The following is a 16831-nucleotide window of genomic DNA, read 5'->3' as shown; positions in this document are numbered from 1 at the left end:
AGGTACGTCGTAACATGGCAGGACAGAAACACTGAAACGTACTGGTGCATCAGTGACACTGAAAGGGTTAATAATGTGATTGTGCCATAGTGCAACCTTGCTTTAGAATTATGAAATAAAGCCATGCTCTCAGTTTTTCATATGGCGTAATGTTGTGCTTTTTTTTAATATAAATAATTACCTGTAGCTGTTAGACATCTTGCACCATACAGTCATAGGGACAAGCTGTAAAAATTATTGCTCAAATAATTGTTCAGAATGCACATGGGTACTTCCTTTTGAGTTAAAATTCATGTAGTTAAAACAGGTGAAGGCAATAAGAACTTCGTACAGCAGTCCTGACAGTCTAGCTGGAAGTATCTTGATGAAAAAGAAAAATGAGTACTTACTGTTTGAAAATTGCATTGTGTGACATTCTTGCGCCAAAAATTGTTACCACCATCATGTGTGCCATGTCATTTTAAAGCATTTATAATTGAAAAGTAGGGGAAATGCTTCTCTGTGTTTTAAAGGACCAGTTTACTGACATTGTTGGGTGTTTTGGTGCTAATATGATTTACAGTGCCCTTTTCTTTTTCAGGCGAGCCTTTTCAAGTGGCAGTGTGGATGGGGTATGCGCAATGCTGAACCATAGTTGTGCACTCTTGGAAACAGACTTTGCTAATGAGCTCTCTGAACGCTTAAAAATGGGTTTTCCACCATCAGGCATCTTGGACCTCAGTCAGGCATATTCTATGATTCAAAGTAGCTTTCAGCAAGGAAGAATACAGCCAGCTGAAACTGTGGAAAAGGCCAGAGCTCTCTTTGTGGTAAGCAGGACAGGCACTTGCTTAATTCTACTCAGGTGTCACAATTAGGGGCTACAGTTAGTAATGACAGCATGGCATATCTGTAGTATAATTATAATCTATAAACAAAATGAGTTTAGTGTAACTTGATTGGGCATTCAGTGCAAATGCGTGCTTAAGTCAGGTAAAGCTAGCAGTGTGGGGCATATTGTTACGTTGTAGTGACGGTGAAGAATAGAGCTGACAAAAGCGCTAGTTCAGAATTTAACGCTTTATTGGGCAAACTTGTGCCCAGAAAAATGGGGAATACTCAAAGCACAACAGTTGCGATGAGCACAATCGGCGGTTGTCAAAATCTCATCTCGGGTCAAGTATGCCGGCTCTTTCTACATGACTCATTGTACATTCCAGCGTAATTGCTGGTGTTACGTATGTTCGAGAATGTGTGCCATCATTTGCGTCACACGAATAGTGGTGTACGGTCTTATCTGATTAGATAAGACTCTTTCGCTATAAAATTGGTGACATTTTAGAAATTTCGGATAAATGAAGTTGCGTCTTGTTCTGAGCAATAACATTGTAATAGTGGTTAAATAAGTGAAAACAGTCATGAAAAAAAGATTAACAATGTACATGTGTCAATATCATTGTCTTCATCATTGTCTTCATCTGCTGGCCGCCACAGGCAACTTTTGAATTTTGGACTAACACTTTCTTAACTCTTTTCCTTACTGCGCCAATCGATCAATTTGATCGAAAGTTTTTCAGCATGTTGGTAAATGTTGCCGTTGGAATTCTTCCACGAGCTAGGCTATGCACCGTATGAAATGACGACTGCACTTGAACTATTTGTCAGACTTGACAGTTTTCAGCACATTGGAGAAATCTGGAAAAATAAAACTTCGACAAGAGGTATCATCAAAACTAGCCTCCATTGCTCCGAGCACTTCCCCAATCAAACGGTGCAAAATTTGCGCTTTGGTCGACTCGGTAATATAATTATTAAACAATATTAGGAGTGAAGACACAAAAGCTTCTGTCGAGTTGTCTGATTTTCGAATCCGATGTCTACGCTGTTTTGTAGGTACTGAGAGCAAAAAAAATATGGAATATACAAAATGCGTACCTTGCTCCTAGTTCTCAATTCCTGTTAAGTCCATGCTAAAGAAAAAAATAGGGCTCTATACTTAACTGGCAGTACATGCGTAGATGAGTTGCTGTCACTGAAAGCTATACTAACATAACTTTGTACTGCCGGTAGCATTGTTGTCACATTTGATACGCACTTGTTAAAAACACTTTACACACTATATATGCTTCTCTATTTTCTCTATGATCAAAGATATGAAAGAACACAAGGCCTAAAAAGAACTTTAGCTGGAGCCCTCTCTATTCAGATGCATGTGAAATGCAGAAATGGTCTTATGAGGCAACCGCTGAACTAATTTCGTTTAAATTTCTCTTTGTGCCACGGAGGATTTCATAGCCTGTGACGCCAACACCCTTGATCGCCATATGGTCACATTGAACACCTAAATGCAAGTGATCTGCCATTGATGACAGGAACTCTGCAAAATCTCGTGATGTTGGCAGAGCCACTTTGAGGATATTGACACTTGGAATCGTTGCAGGCTAGAGCAGACTTGTCACAGAGCCATAACAGAAATTGGTGGTACCCATACTGTAAGGCTTTGACACACATTTGCATCTCCCTAAAGTCAGGTAGAGGCTAGACACATTCCAGAAAATGATAAGTGTTAAGGGAAAGTGTAAATGTAATGCACAAGGCAAATTTTATTGTTCCAGACACACATATACTCTGACAGCAGCTTTCCAAATATTCTTGCAGAAGGACCTTCCCATACAGTGCCTAAGTGCCGCTTGAGAACACGAAGCCTTTTATGCATATCTTTTGGTTGCTCGTGCATTTAAAAATTAAATATGTAACTCTTCTGTTTTGTAGACGACATTGAACAATGTGGAAATGGCACGAGAATACACAAAGACCCTTGCCAGCTCTCTTCAGGTAAACAGCATTTTTATGGATAGACTATGTAGCTTTAAATTAGGCTGCAGTTATCCTCACTTTATTATTTTTCTGTGCGAACAGTAGTTTGCAAAATGACTAATGACTTTTACAGGAAGACCTTCCCAAATCTTTCGCTTCAGCCACTGAGCAAGAGACTGCTAAACTAGAGGTATGTCTTGTGTTATTACGGGTGTTAACTTTTTTCTAATGTGGGGAATGTGTCCCTTCTTTCTTTCTTTCTTTCTTTCTTTCTTTCTTTATAGACCCGCCATGGTTGCTTAGTGGCCATGATGTTGGGCTGCTAAGCACGAAGTCGCGGGATCAAATCCCAGCCACGGCAGCCGCATTTCGATGGGAGCGAAATGGGAAAACACCCGTGTACTTAGATTTAGATGCACTTTAAAGAACCCCAGGTGGTCAAAATTATTCTGGAGGCACTATGGTGTGCCTCATAATCAGATCGTGTTTTGTATGCTCATGGTCTTCTTCTAACTAGGCACCCTTTACCTTTCGGAAACTGAAAGGGCTTACATTGATTCTTTAGCATTACAAACAATAATCTGAAGCTTAAACTACGCAGTACCCTGCTGTACTGCCGCTTTGGTCATCAGAGCTGTGAAGTAGAGGGCAAGGAGGGCATGCTTGAGATCTAACAGTAACAGTAGTGCTTCAACTGCATTTTGTGTGTTGTTTTCTTTGCACTCTGTTCCTCTGTAATATAATGGTAGTATACTGCAGATCCTTTTAGCTCACTTCTTTTCCATTCATATTATCCACCACAACTGACCAATCACAGTGATTGTGTCTACAACCACCGTGATCCACTTAAATGGTTACCCTGCCTTGGGCATCAGTCGACTCAAGGCAAGCTTTTTTGGAATGTAATTTGAATAAAATAATGTCCTTTCAGCCAGAATGTATGCATATCTTCAATGGCCTGTATTAAAAAAAAATTCTTGGTAGGCTTTCCTGCAACAACTAACAATCAATCCATTTACTCCTCTTGACTTGTCTCAGTTAACTTAAATCTACCACACAGCGTTTTCATTTGATGAGAGGCCAATTTCTCAGTTTGGATAGGCTTCATGTGTCCACAAACTCTGTCCAGTGATGATAGCAGTCTACATTTTCTAATCAACTAGTGGAGCCAAGACAGTGAGAGGTTGCTCATTGCAGGAATGCGAAGTATTTGCTGCAGCGTTTACGTTAGTTGCTCTCTTTGCTTTTGAAAGTACATTGTTGTGGTAGAAAATACCTTGGGCACGTTTTATATATTATTTTGCTTTTCATTGTACAGAGCTGCCTGACTGACCTCAACAACTCTTCACTAAAGTTTCAATCCCTTCTAAGCTATGGCGTGGCAGAGCTTTGCAATGCAGCAATCAAGCCACATGTCAAGTCATGGGCTGACACATTCCAGTCAACTGACCATTCATTGACTGAAGTAAGTTGAGGTGAAGAAAGAATTTGTTCCTCTCACTGTTTGCTTATGGTTTAAAGTGTAACCTTTACATTCATAATTCTAGGATGACTTCACATCTTATGAAGCTAATGATGGAATTAGACCATTTCTGCAGACATTCATTGTTACGCTTGATGGAGCACTGAAGGCTTTCAAGGTGAGTACAACTGTGATGAAATGCTTTGTCATTGAGAATTGCATTCCACTATAATCTAGTGATTTTCTGTTCATGACACATCATCAGGAACGATTATTTTATAAGAATGTGTGAATATTTGAAATTTCAAACACGAATTGAATTGTCCCTGCTATTCAATTCGTATTCAATTTGGTGATTCACTATTTGAAGTTGTCTAATATTTGTTTCTCTAACATATAAGGGATAACAACACTTGTTGAAGTCTTGTGGGAGAGAGAGTGATGGATGTGAGGACTGTTCCGAATTACTCTGCTGCGGGAGAGCTGCAGTTGTTGTGCAGGGGCACCACTTCCTAAGAGAATTTACTGGGCAGATATCTTCTTGTCAATATATTGTCAATGACTTCCAGTCATTTTATTAAGAGTAGCTCACTTCTAGACATCCCATATACAAATTTGTTTTGATTTATTATTTCGCCAGTCTCGCTATGTTTGCATTACTTTAAAACAATCTGGGGTGTGTTGGTATGCCTGATTCTCCTTCCTTGTAGCTTACCATCTGGTGTTACTACAGTAAAAGCTCGATGATACGAATCTCACGGGGTCACGAAAAATATTCCTATTAGCCGAAATTCGTATCATCGAAACACAATTAAAACTATTGTCGAATCTCGATAATTCGAACTCGAAGGGGCCCGAAAATTTGTTTGAATTAAAAGGACGTATTTTTGAAGTATTCGTGCACCATAGCACGATGCACGAACGGTGCGAGTCGTGAAATATCGCGGCGCGCAAGTGCATAGCAAGCGCAGGCCACGAAACTGCCCACGCCGGCTAACGGTCGCTTCCCGATAACGACAGAAAACGAAGCTTCAGGGAGCAAGCGGGCGACGCCGGCACATGGGGGTGCGCGCGGAGACCGTCAAAGGTGAGGGAGGAGGGCAGCAGGGAAGCGGATTTGGCCGCTTCAACTCCGCCGCTTCGGTGGCTCCCCTTGCCCTCCCTCTCAACTCCCTCGTAGCTCTCTCACCTTCGACTACGTGCGCACATCTCCATGTGCGCGCCCGCCGCCGGGCTGGCGCCAGCTTATTTTAGCCGCCCCCTGAAGTTTTGTTTTCTGCCGTTATCGGGAAGCGAGCGTTTGCGGGCATGGCAGTTTCAGTTGGCCCGATTGTGCCTCCTGCCGCTGCTTCCCTCTGCGCTGCTGCCGCAGCGTGCAAGGTCAACATGTGACTAGAAAATAGAGGAGAAGGGTTCACTGCCATTTTATCCGCGTGGCTGAGACGTCGGCACTAGTGTGTGCTAGAATACGGTTGTCTAGAACACTCTAGTCGGCACGTACACTGCTTGTTCCGGCGCGATGCAGAAACGGCGACCTTGCAATTTGAGAGAGGGGGAAATTTCCGCCGCGGGTTCTTTTTTTTTTTTTTTCCCCCATTCCTTCGCACACGGCATTGAGGGGTCTCTCCTGAGCTTTTGCTCTATGGCGGTGTCTGAGCAATGCCGGTCGGAGGCGCCGCCGCGTTATTTGGTGCGCTGCTAAGAGCATTGTCGATACGCGGTATGTTCGAAATAAGCGTGTTCGAATTAACGAGATTCGACTGTAGCTAAATTAAAGAGTCGGAGGTGAACTCACTCAGGCACATGTACGTAAAAAGCATTTATTTCTTGAAGCGCCACCGCTTCAAACTCTTCGCGCCCTAGTCGCGGATTCCGCGCTGTCCGGCGCCGCACCTCCGCACCAAAAGAGAAGGAGAGAAAGCGCGTGACTGCGCGCTGTTCTCTTTCGCGGCCGTCGGTGGGGCGGCGTTTATTCGTATCAACCGACGCATGCTGAAAATCTATTCGTAACAACCGTTCTCTAGCACGTTGCAAAGTAATGGGGCTCGGCCGGGACCACAGAAAAATTCGTATCATCCGGAAATTTGTATTAGCCGTGATCGTATCATCGAGCTTTTACTGTAAATGGCAGGTGACTAAGGTTGACGCGCCATGGGCGTCAGGAGACAAGGCGAGCAAGCAGGAATGACAATGTTGCTTTTGCAAAAACTTGAATGATTTGTTTGAGAAGGGAGAGAGTAAAGTACATGTCGGGGCTACTTAAATAGCCCTGATATGACAGTAGAAGCAGTCATCGGGCCTCAGGCAGGTGTGGGTTGTGGCAAAAAGATGCGCTGTCTTCCTTCTTACTGGCCGCCTGAGTTACACGACCAAAGTATCCCTCCTTTTCCGGCGAGGTCATTCCCTGGCCCCTGGTGGGCACAACATTTATGAGCTTAGATCTTCCTTTCTCAGCGGTGCTGACTTCTTCCGGACAGGCGGAACTACTTTCAAACCTCCCACAAAGGGCCAACAAATTACGTCAACGGTGTTCCCTGTGGCTGCTACATTCCACTGGTCGCGAAGCCTCCCTATTCCGCAGAGCGCAAACTTCGTGCCTTTTGTTGTACGAGAGGGACATTCTCCATCGCTGCATAGCAGCTATCGCCCAAAGATGATCTTGTCGATCAGATGCCCTTTCTTCTTGGACGACAAAATCCTGGATAAATCTTTCGCACTAAGGTCGGGCATTGACAGCAGTGTTCAACCATGCACCACGCCACACACACAATATTTGGGATGTTAGTTTGTTGTCGGCGATTGAAAATCTGTTCTTTTGGGCCACTCATAGCACAATAGAAACACACTTTGTAGAAATCCATCACGCCATTGAAGTTTCCAGGGTAGGGCCATGCCACTGCCTAATATGCAAGGCATGTGTCATGCACCACACCTAATAGGCTTAAACGGAAGGCGAGTCACGACAGGTCTGTAGTATTGCACTTCTTTTCTTCAGTGAACACAACACTGTATGTGCATGTGGTGACGGGCTGTTTTTTTTTGTTTATTACTGTCATTGTAATGGTGCCATAGATAACTAAAAACAGTTGTTTCTCATTTACTAGCTCCTCAGTTCTCGGGACATCTAGTTGCGAATGGTATTATATGCATGTGTCAAATAATGTATACTATAGCCTGACATTTTTTTCACCCAACGAACTGTGCACTAACTTAATATCTTTCATGTTGTTTAAAAATGAGAATATATTCTATATTTGGTTTGATATTCGTTGGTAATTTTTCTCAAATGTTCATATTCGATTAGATATGGAAATTTCACTATTTGAGCACCCCTTTTTTTTCTAGATATTAATTATCTCATAAACTTCTTAACCAAGTAGTCTAACAAACCAATAGATAGTAAATATTGTCTAGGCTTAGCACGTGCAAGAAAAATCGGTTCCATCTAAAAAATGCTTAGCACTGACTTGTAATGATGTGTGGGAATTTCACTCTTGTAAAATGGCATAAAATTTTGAAATTAAAGGAACAAGAAGGTTATGTCAAACATGAGACGTCAATTCACAACTTTTTCATGTCAATTTTGTCAGGAGCAGTGCTTGTTACCTCCGTCAGCACTAGCTCGACATGGACATGAGCAAGCATTCAAGCTGGTAGAGGCAGAAGCTGGATATATGGGAGTTTAACTAGCTGGATATGTGGGAGGCTGGATATGTGGGAATTTAACTATATTTCTGCATTTAATTAAAAATATCCACTATTGCCTTAATTCAGAGGTAGGTAAGTAGCAGCATGCATGGTGTGGTAGAGATGTGCATGGAACATATGAGCAGGGAATTGCACAAAACTGAGTGCAAAATTATGTACAAAGCTTAGGAGAAAAAAAAGGCGTATTATATGCGCCATTTGAAAGAAAGGATTACATCAACGTGCATAAAAACGCAGTTGCAAAGCAAAATGGTTTCGAACAAAATATAATGTGTAGGTAGGTACAAAAAGATAACAAATGCCTATTAGGTAAAAAGTACATCCTGCTCACAAAAGCTCAGGAAATTGGCACACCTGAAAAATAAGTGACAAATGTAGTGCAAGCAAATAAAGAAAAATCCGATATCTGTACCACTGTACATTTAATTTTTTTGTTACTTGCTCTATTTTTCGTGGTAATATGTATAGTGATGGGTTGTTCCAGTAATATTATTCTGTATGGTTATGTTCCTAGTGACATTCTGCCCATTCTGTGCAACATTGCTTAGAAGGCAAAAAGCACTTCTCAATGACAGACAAGATGTGGCATAGTCATACGTTTACGGCGTTAAAGAAGCAGAAAGGCATAACATAGCATAACTTCACATTAAATAGTATCTTGAAGCACAGCATGTTGCAGTGTATGTCATAACACACAAAAGTAAGATGAAACGACAGCCACGTTGTACAGTCGAACCTCATTATAACGAAATTGCATCCGTCCCGAAAATACCTTTGTTATATCCGATATTCATTATAAGGATATATTTGTTACCTGCTGGTATTGGCAGGAAACATTTTAGATTTACTTTACTTTTACATTATTATATTTGATAATTCGTTATATCTGTCTTCACTATATCAAGGTTCAACTGTACTTATGTAATACATGCATGTTTGCATCTGCTCATCGTTGAAGCAAAACAATATTGTGCACAATGACTGCTGTGAGTGCACCTGCACTCACAGCAGTCATTTAACATAGCCTGAGGTAGACGAGAGCAAGTTCTATTTTATAGGATTGTTTTCATTTGTCTTATTGCTGCCTTTTGTTTTAAGGGTGATCTGATTCCTGCCAACTATGACAGCTTGGTAAATCTCACAGCAGCAGAGACTACATTTCAGCTTGAGAAAGCAGTTTTCAAGTGTTCTTTCAACAGGGTAAGAGAAACTCCACAGTTGATTGTGTAATGCAGTAACCTTCAAAGTCTGTTGTATTATTTGTGCTAGAAAGTTAACTTATAGCTGAACTTCTCTTTCTTTTTTACTGGCGTACGTAAATTTTATAAACCAAAATGTCACACGTAACCGGAAGGTGCGAGTTTTATGCTCCAAGCAAAGTCACTGCATTTTTGTTGTTCGCAAAATCTTTGACTCCCAAATGATGACCAGAGGCATTTTTGTCAAGTCGCGGTCAATTTAACAATGCTAGCACAAATTTTTAGTATAACATTACGAGTTCTCTCGGAGTGCCTTCACTGTACTCACTGCTCTTTCATGTATTTATTGTGAACAGCTCTATCTTATACCCTGCAGTTTTTGCTGTCATAGTTATGGATTATGCATAAATATTGTATTTACTTGTGTAAGGCCCATATTTTGGAGGCCACCCAGCCGTGGTTGCTCAGTGGCTATGGTGTTGGGCTGCTGAGCACGAGGTCGCGGGATCGAATCCCGGCCACGGCGGCTGCATTTCGATGGGGGCGAAATGCGAAAACACCCGTGTACTTAGATTCAGGTGCACATTAAAGAACCCCAGGTGGTCCAAATTTCCGGAGTCCCCCACTACGGCGTGCCTCATAATCAGAACTGGTTTTGGCACGTAAAACCCCATAATTTAATTTAATTTTTTTAATATTTTGGAGGAGGGAGGGGGGGGGGGGGGGGTTGTGTACAGTGTGCAAGCCTTACACAGAGCAGGCTTATGGCTACTCACTAAAGCCTCGAACTGCACTCAGACTGCTGTGCAGAATAACGCAACCACTAACAGCCGACTAGGAACAATTTTGTTCAGGCGTCCTTGTCACTTCCGCTGCCCTCATCGTTTGACGAACTCGCCTCGTCGGCGCTCTCCCAAAGCTGGTCGTCCTGTGGGTCGTCCATTCCTGTTTGAGATTCTCGTCACCTTGAAGCTCTTGATGACAGTCTTGAATGAAACCAAGAATCCGAATTCGAAATCCAAGAGCACACTTTTTACAGCAATGCCCTCTTAATGGCTCCAAAATCACGACGCAGCTAAACAGTGCACCTCAATGCTGCCAGTATCATTGAAGCACAGTGGACCTATGCTGCATGATCACAATCCGGTGGGATACGGTGGCAGTGATGATATGATGCCATCATCAGCAAAGCAGTGACTAGTCATGTAGTAGTGGCTTGAAAAAATTAACCAGAGTGCTGGTTTGCATGTGACACTTAGTGAAACTTTTTTTCCACAGTTTAGGGTTTCAAAGTGGGGGTGCAAGCTTTACACAAGGGCGGAACTTACACAAGTAAATATGGTAATGCGCAGTTTTAGCCTTAACTGTGATTTTCTTTTTCACTGGAAGGAGCCTTTGCATTAACTACAATTTATAGACAAGAATGCAGTAGAGGCTTCTCATAAAAAAGCATGATGTGGCTGCCCTTCTTCACTCCAAGAAATAGCTCCCTTAAAGACAAAAGCTCCCTTAGCTGGGTGATGAGTCTTGATACACCACAGCTCCTGAGCAAGGCGACGTATGGGACATGGATGCAAAAAAAGAGGGAGAATCAGACACAGTAATTCATTGGCATGCATGATTTTTTTTTTTTTTTAGGGGCACTTGCTGCTGTATTCCCTTGCACACTGACTGGTAATAGAGTTCTGCAATTGAGAATTACCAGGATGAATCCAAACCTAGAAAATGTTTACTGTTTAGTTTTCTTATTTTAATCACACTTATCCAAATAACTGAAAGCCCCATGTAAAGTATAATACTACTGTCATTAGTTCCATGAATATGGAGTGTTAAATGATGCTCAGAGTGCATTACAGCAACATGAAGCAAGGATGCCCAGAGAAGACTAAGATCCCCTGCAAACCGCTGCTTATTTTCAAAAAAATTGAATAACTTTCATAATATGCAACAATCACCTGATATTGAGGACCCATCACAGCCTGCAGTAAGGCAATCTCTGTCTGTCAATTCTGTGGAAGCAGCACTAGCATATTCCACATTCATTCTTCTGATTAGGTCTGCTTTGATTGCCATTAGTCATACCGTTCTGTCCTTATGGCAGGCAAGCACCATGCACGCACCAACTGCAATACCAACTCGTCAACTGCACACCTTTGTTTGGCTAATACCTATTCTAAATGTTCATAGCCTTAGTAATTCTAACTTTATTAATTTAGACTGAGTAAGTAATTCAAATAGCTGTTTATATTACCTCATGCAGCTGTTTTTATTAGTTTAACTCAAGGTTCGGACTGCAGACTGCACTGCAAGGCTCGCAGATTCCTTTGAGTATCGTTTTAGAGTCAAATTTGAAAAGATCAGTAGCAGCAACACAATGACACAGAAGCTGCTGAAGTTTATTGACCCGTCTTTTATTTGGACGATTTATTTGTGTCATGTTAGAATTGCAATCTCGGAAAGCACATGTTACAGTCTTACACAGTACTGTCGATACTGTTACTTTGTACTGTCAGCATGTTGTAATAGCACGTAAGAAAACAGATAAGTGTGTGCAGCTAACTGCTCTCGCTGTTAAAAAAAGGAAGAAAAAAAGTGTCATATTATAACATATGCTCAGTTCCATGGGCTGCAGAGGTTGTTGTTTGCTTTTATATTGTGCATTTATGATGCAGTTAGCACTAAAATGGCACTTCATAAACCTTGAATGAACTAACTACAATGGCTCTCCAAGTGGAGCATAATGAGGCTACCTTGGGGAAAATGTTTATTCAAACCTACATTGACCAAAAAGGCATTACGGTAGGAGGACAGGAAACATTTGATACACAGCAACAAATATAGAATTACAGTAAAAGCAATTTTACATGAACTGCTTTAGTTGCAATAATTACTTTTATAGTAGTATTAATAAGCTTTAAATTTGAGTTCATCTTGTCCCAGTGGGATGGGCCCTTATCCAGGGCTCCTGTGGCTTGGCTGCCGAGCGACACGGCATCCCATTGGGACTGGCTAGAGTTGGGGATCGTGGGAACTGCCAGATTTTTCAGACACTTTCAGGTAGTACGGTATAAATTTATGTATTTGCCCGCAAAAAGGGCATGTGTTATTGTATTGTGTGGGGTACCAATGACATAGTAAGTTTAGGTGTCTGTACATGTTTGTCTGTAGTCGCCGCCAGACGACGGCCTCCTCTCTCGTTAGCTTATTATGGGGTGAGGGTAGCATGATAAAACAAACCATGGTGAACAATAGCTGATGCCTACAGTGATGGCATCCTGTGGCTTAAAGCAGGGAAAGAATCAAGCCAAGCACAGTGCAGTCACATATTAAAACAGCTGCGTCTGTCAAAATAGCTGTTGTTTTTGCAACTTGAAACATATCATCTCTGACTAGCAGTTTTGCTGCTGCAAGTACACTAGCTCATATCCGTGCTGGTGTCTGCCAGTCACGACTGTCTGCACAATATATATTAACTAATTTTGCTAACCATTTGCAGCTTGGTGGTCTTCAGTTTGACAAGGAGCTGCGATATCTGATCAGCTACATGACTTCAGTCACAACGTGGTCGATTAGGGACAAATTTTCCAGAGTGTCGCAAATTTCTACTCTTCTCAACATGGAGATGGTGAGTCAAGACATAAAAAAATTGCCTACAGTATTGTGAAAAAGTAGCTTGTCTCACTTGCTGTCGACAATGTTTTCATGTAGGCAAAAACAGGTCAGCTTGCAAAAGAAGTTCAGGATGACCTTACACTTACTTTCCTTTGTTTTCTTTCTTTTTAAATAGGGTCCAACAACAAAGATTTAGACGCTCTTCTCATTACGTAATGATGAAACCTTCATTGCTATAAACTGTCTGATCCCTTTGCTATATAATACTGTATTGGTATAAATGCTGTGTAAGATATTTTTCAGCACTCAGCAGATTTCCCCCATATAGTTAGAGTAGTACTGACAGAGGTAATAACTGCATGCCCACACTGCTATAAGATTGGGGGCTGCTCATGCCTAAGGGGCATATCATCCAAGACTTGAAGTGCTGCATGTGACATCCATGCTGCACTGATCTCAGAAGCCTTGTATTCATTGTATGATGGCTGTTCCACATACCAGCGTAACCAGCATAAAATTTCTTTTATGCTGGTTTACACTTTACACACGTAAAGGATTACGAACAGTAATATTTTTTAAATATTAAAAATATTTTTATAATGAAAGGAAATATTTTTGGGCAGAAAAAGCAAAATGTGCTCCACTATGTACAGTAGAACCCTGTTGTTGTTTTAAGGAACTGTAAAAAAGAAACGCTTGATCCAGGGAAACGTAACATCCGATAACGCTTGCAGCAGCACTAGAGATAAGGTGAAAAGCGATTCCCACATAAAAATTTATTTCAGGTTGAATAGAAAGCTAATGAACTATTAAGAGCCTGGTAAATAACACTCGCTGTCACTGCCTGGCAGTTAGATTAAACATTAAACTCTCTTTTGGAGAGGTTGCAGCCATGAATCAAACTAAATAAAGCTGGTGAGTTCCATCTGGTGCTTAGGGCAAATGTCCGATAATCACAGCCTCTTTTCAAGTACTCGCAACTTTTTTTTCTCGCGCAGCCGTGTCCATCGAAGTTAACAGTGCAAGAGGATATCTAAGGCCATGACAGCGTCTGTGAACTTGTGTGTGAGGCGGCTGTTTGTACCTTTGTTAACCTCCTCTTCGCTTTCGATGTCATGAGCAGAGTTGAGACTGGCAGTGATGCCAGATGTGCTTAGCGGTTTAAATGTACCGATTCGATCATCAAAAGACACATATTTATTATTTGTAACATGGGCTCGTATTCATGCCTTAGTACGCTCAATGTAGGTACCGCCTACAGATGATGCCACGTCAGTGGTGTGCCGTTGCAGTTTTTGGATGTAACAACCGAGAAGAGAAATGTAACAAACGGGAAGCTAATTCACATTACTCTGTGGGAACTAATTGGGATTGATGTTTCGGAGCGTTAAGAGCTGGGAAAACATAAACAGAAACATATTGCTAAGGTTCTATGGTATATCTGTGCCATTTACAACATCTTGTGGTCATGCAACAAAATCTGACTCACCACAGAGCCAGGTGTCACTTAGTTTTGTGTAGCTTTCTCGGCCTATTTAAGATTATAACTGGTGGTTTAAACAATTGTCCCATATTGCAGTGAATCAATATAAAGGAGATCTTTTAACTTGCATCATAATTTCTTGAGGTATTTTGGTCAGCATTGGTACTTTTGAATCTGACTGCTCTCAGCATAGCAGTTTTCACGACATTTGAAGTGACTGAAGAATGTCAGTACAGTTATGTATAGTAAGTAAATCATGGGGATCCAGTGCAGCACTTCTGCTTTGTCAAAAGCCTTCCTGCTCGGATTTTTTAAGTGGTATTACAGATTCTTGGAGCTACTCAGGGTTGCTGGTATGTTCGTACAGGGGTTTGTTTCATTTCAGTAACACAGTTATACTAGTTAGTGAATTTATCTGTTTCTTTTCACACAGATTTTTTGCATCAAGTATAGGGTCCTTAAGAAAAGGGTGCAGTAAAACCTTGCTATAACAATGTTGAAGGGAGAGCCACACTTACTGGGAGCCTCATGGGCTGCCCGAATTGAGCGGGTTGTTTCTACGATGGCAAGAGAAAGTATAGCAATTAAAGCTGCTTTGCGGAAACTTATATCTTGCTCAGTGCAACCAGTAGTGATATTATCGGACTGCAAGGCAGCACTAAAGGTACTCCAGCAAGATTTTCTGCAGGACCTTTGCCTAAAGTGGTCTTTACACAGCATCAAGCATCTATGCAGTTCAGGATTTCAGCTGGACTTTCAGTAGCTTTCGTCACACATCGGCGTGTCAGGAAGTGAAGATGCAGACGGTCTTGCTCGCCAAGCACTAATGTTCAGACTGACGGTGAGAGTACCAGAAAACATCCAAAGAGTATCAAGGACGACCATTCGGCACCCCTTTCACTCCTTGGGGGTCCTACCATAGCAATCCTGCTTGACCGAGCGACTTAGCCGATCAGAAGCCTGCTTATTACATCGTGTTCGCACCCAGTCATCGAGAACACCGCCGTGGCAACACAAGATAAGACTGTCGCCCTTACCAACATGTTTGTTCTGCTATGCCCATGGTGATGTAAAACATTACTAGCTAGAATGCACAGAATTTGTGGAAGAGCACGAGACTCTACTTGACGAAGTGAAACATGAAGTCTCTCCGTGCGCTATCTCGGATAAATTGATCTTCCCACAAGGATACCAGATTTTTAGAAGAAAGGTATTTCGCCACCTCCTAAGGTTTTTTAAAGGCCTTGCCCTATTTAACAAGTGGTGAATTTTAGCATGTAGTGCTTAACTTTACCCATTCTGTAATTCAGTTGATAGCGCCATGGGATACGGACTGAACTGTACACTGCGATGAACTGCGTTTTCATATGCATGTTTATCCCCACACGGTAAAAAGAGATGCTCAGGCGGAGCACTTGCCATCATGCCTCTTACCACGCTTACTTCATTATATTCATTACTTCGTTATACGATTGCCCACCCTCACAATTAACATTGGCCACCAGGATAGCGGGAGTGTGCTGTTAGTAACAATGGAAAAGGCCACTGCACATCACTGAAGGACCGTGAAAGATGGAGTGTCTTTGTCAGCAAGATGACTGCTTTCTCTAACACAGCTGTCAACTCCAATCCATCTTTGCCATCATCATGAGCACTCAACTAGCAGTGCGACAGGTTGAAACGAGTGCCGAATCCCAGCAGTAACGACGGTGAGGCTTTGTCAGAGCCATTTATGCAGGGCAGAAAGAGTAGAAAATTAAATGGATCATTATCAAATATGGTCCCCTTGGTTGCGTATGTGCAGAAGATTATCATATGATGGTCATGGTTGGACGTCACAGTAGGTACCCCGCACACATGCACCTTTGTACCGCAAGCCATGTGCCCCCGAGCCTAATAGTGCGGTAGCTGGCAAAATTGGCCAAGTAATATAGTGAGAAGTGGTAGTGGTAGAGTACATGTGTTACCATTGGCTGAGCAGCACAGCCGGTTTGGCACATTGCCAGGTAGCCAACAGCTCGCAGTAGTCTTGAACTGCTCATTGAAACGATTGACAAGCAGCATAGCATTTCATCAGATTTTGGCCTAATCAGTGCAAAACAATCATTAAATTTTCATTCTGAACAAAAAAAGTTTGTTATATCCATGTATAGAAAAAATTTCCTTCATTAAAACAAGATTTCAAATACATGCTATTCTATGGGAATTTCAAGAGAAATTACGATTAGTACTTCATCATATCCATTAGTACAGTAGAACCCCGCTGATACGTTTTTCATGGGACCATAAAAAAAAAGTATGAACACATCAGACTAGATGACCGCGGACACGCGCTGTCTAACGCTGCCGTGAGGAAGCGCCGCAGCATCAGCAAGCGATGCCACCTTCGTGCTGTTTATCGCTTCAATGCAAACTGAGCGCCGAGAACACACAGCACGCACAAAGATACGAGCTGCCAACGCACCTACACTGCGTTGACTCTGCCCCCAATGCAGATCGCTTTTAAGATAAGGCACGTGCGACCGCGCGCCGCCGCCCAGTACGCAGTTGATGCCAGAGTACAGCGCCGCC

The 16831-nt window shown here is 42.1% G+C and overlaps 1 protein-coding gene across 5 annotated transcripts in view; it reads left to right on the top strand.

Moving 5' to 3' along the window:
- The window catches only part of LOC119464504 (conserved oligomeric Golgi complex subunit 4), a 67218-nt gene that overhangs the window by 42038 nt on the left and 8349 nt on the right, over window positions 1–16831 (top strand). For all 5 annotated transcript variants that reach the window (XM_049668796.1, XM_037725510.2, XM_049668792.1 and 2 more), the window contains exons 14-20: window positions 581–809; window positions 2752–2814; window positions 2930–2986; window positions 4115–4261; window positions 4344–4436; window positions 9065–9166; window positions 12662–12790. In XM_049668796.1, coding sequence (XP_049524753.1) covers window positions 581–809; window positions 2752–2814; window positions 2930–2986; window positions 4115–4261; window positions 4344–4436; window positions 9065–9166; window positions 12662–12790 — 820 coding nt within the window. The remainder of the gene's footprint in view (window positions 1–580; window positions 810–2751; window positions 2815–2929; window positions 2987–4114; window positions 4262–4343; window positions 4437–9064; window positions 9167–12661; window positions 12791–16831) is intronic.

The sequence above is a fragment of the Dermacentor silvarum genome, chromosome 1 (assembly GCF_013339745.2).
Source record: "Dermacentor silvarum isolate Dsil-2018 chromosome 1, BIME_Dsil_1.4, whole genome shotgun sequence".
Classification (NCBI taxonomy): Eukaryota; Metazoa; Arthropoda; class Arachnida; order Ixodida; family Ixodidae; genus Dermacentor; species Dermacentor silvarum.
The sequence above is the reverse complement of the archived record's forward strand: the minus strand, read 5'-3'. Positions and strand labels throughout refer to the sequence as shown.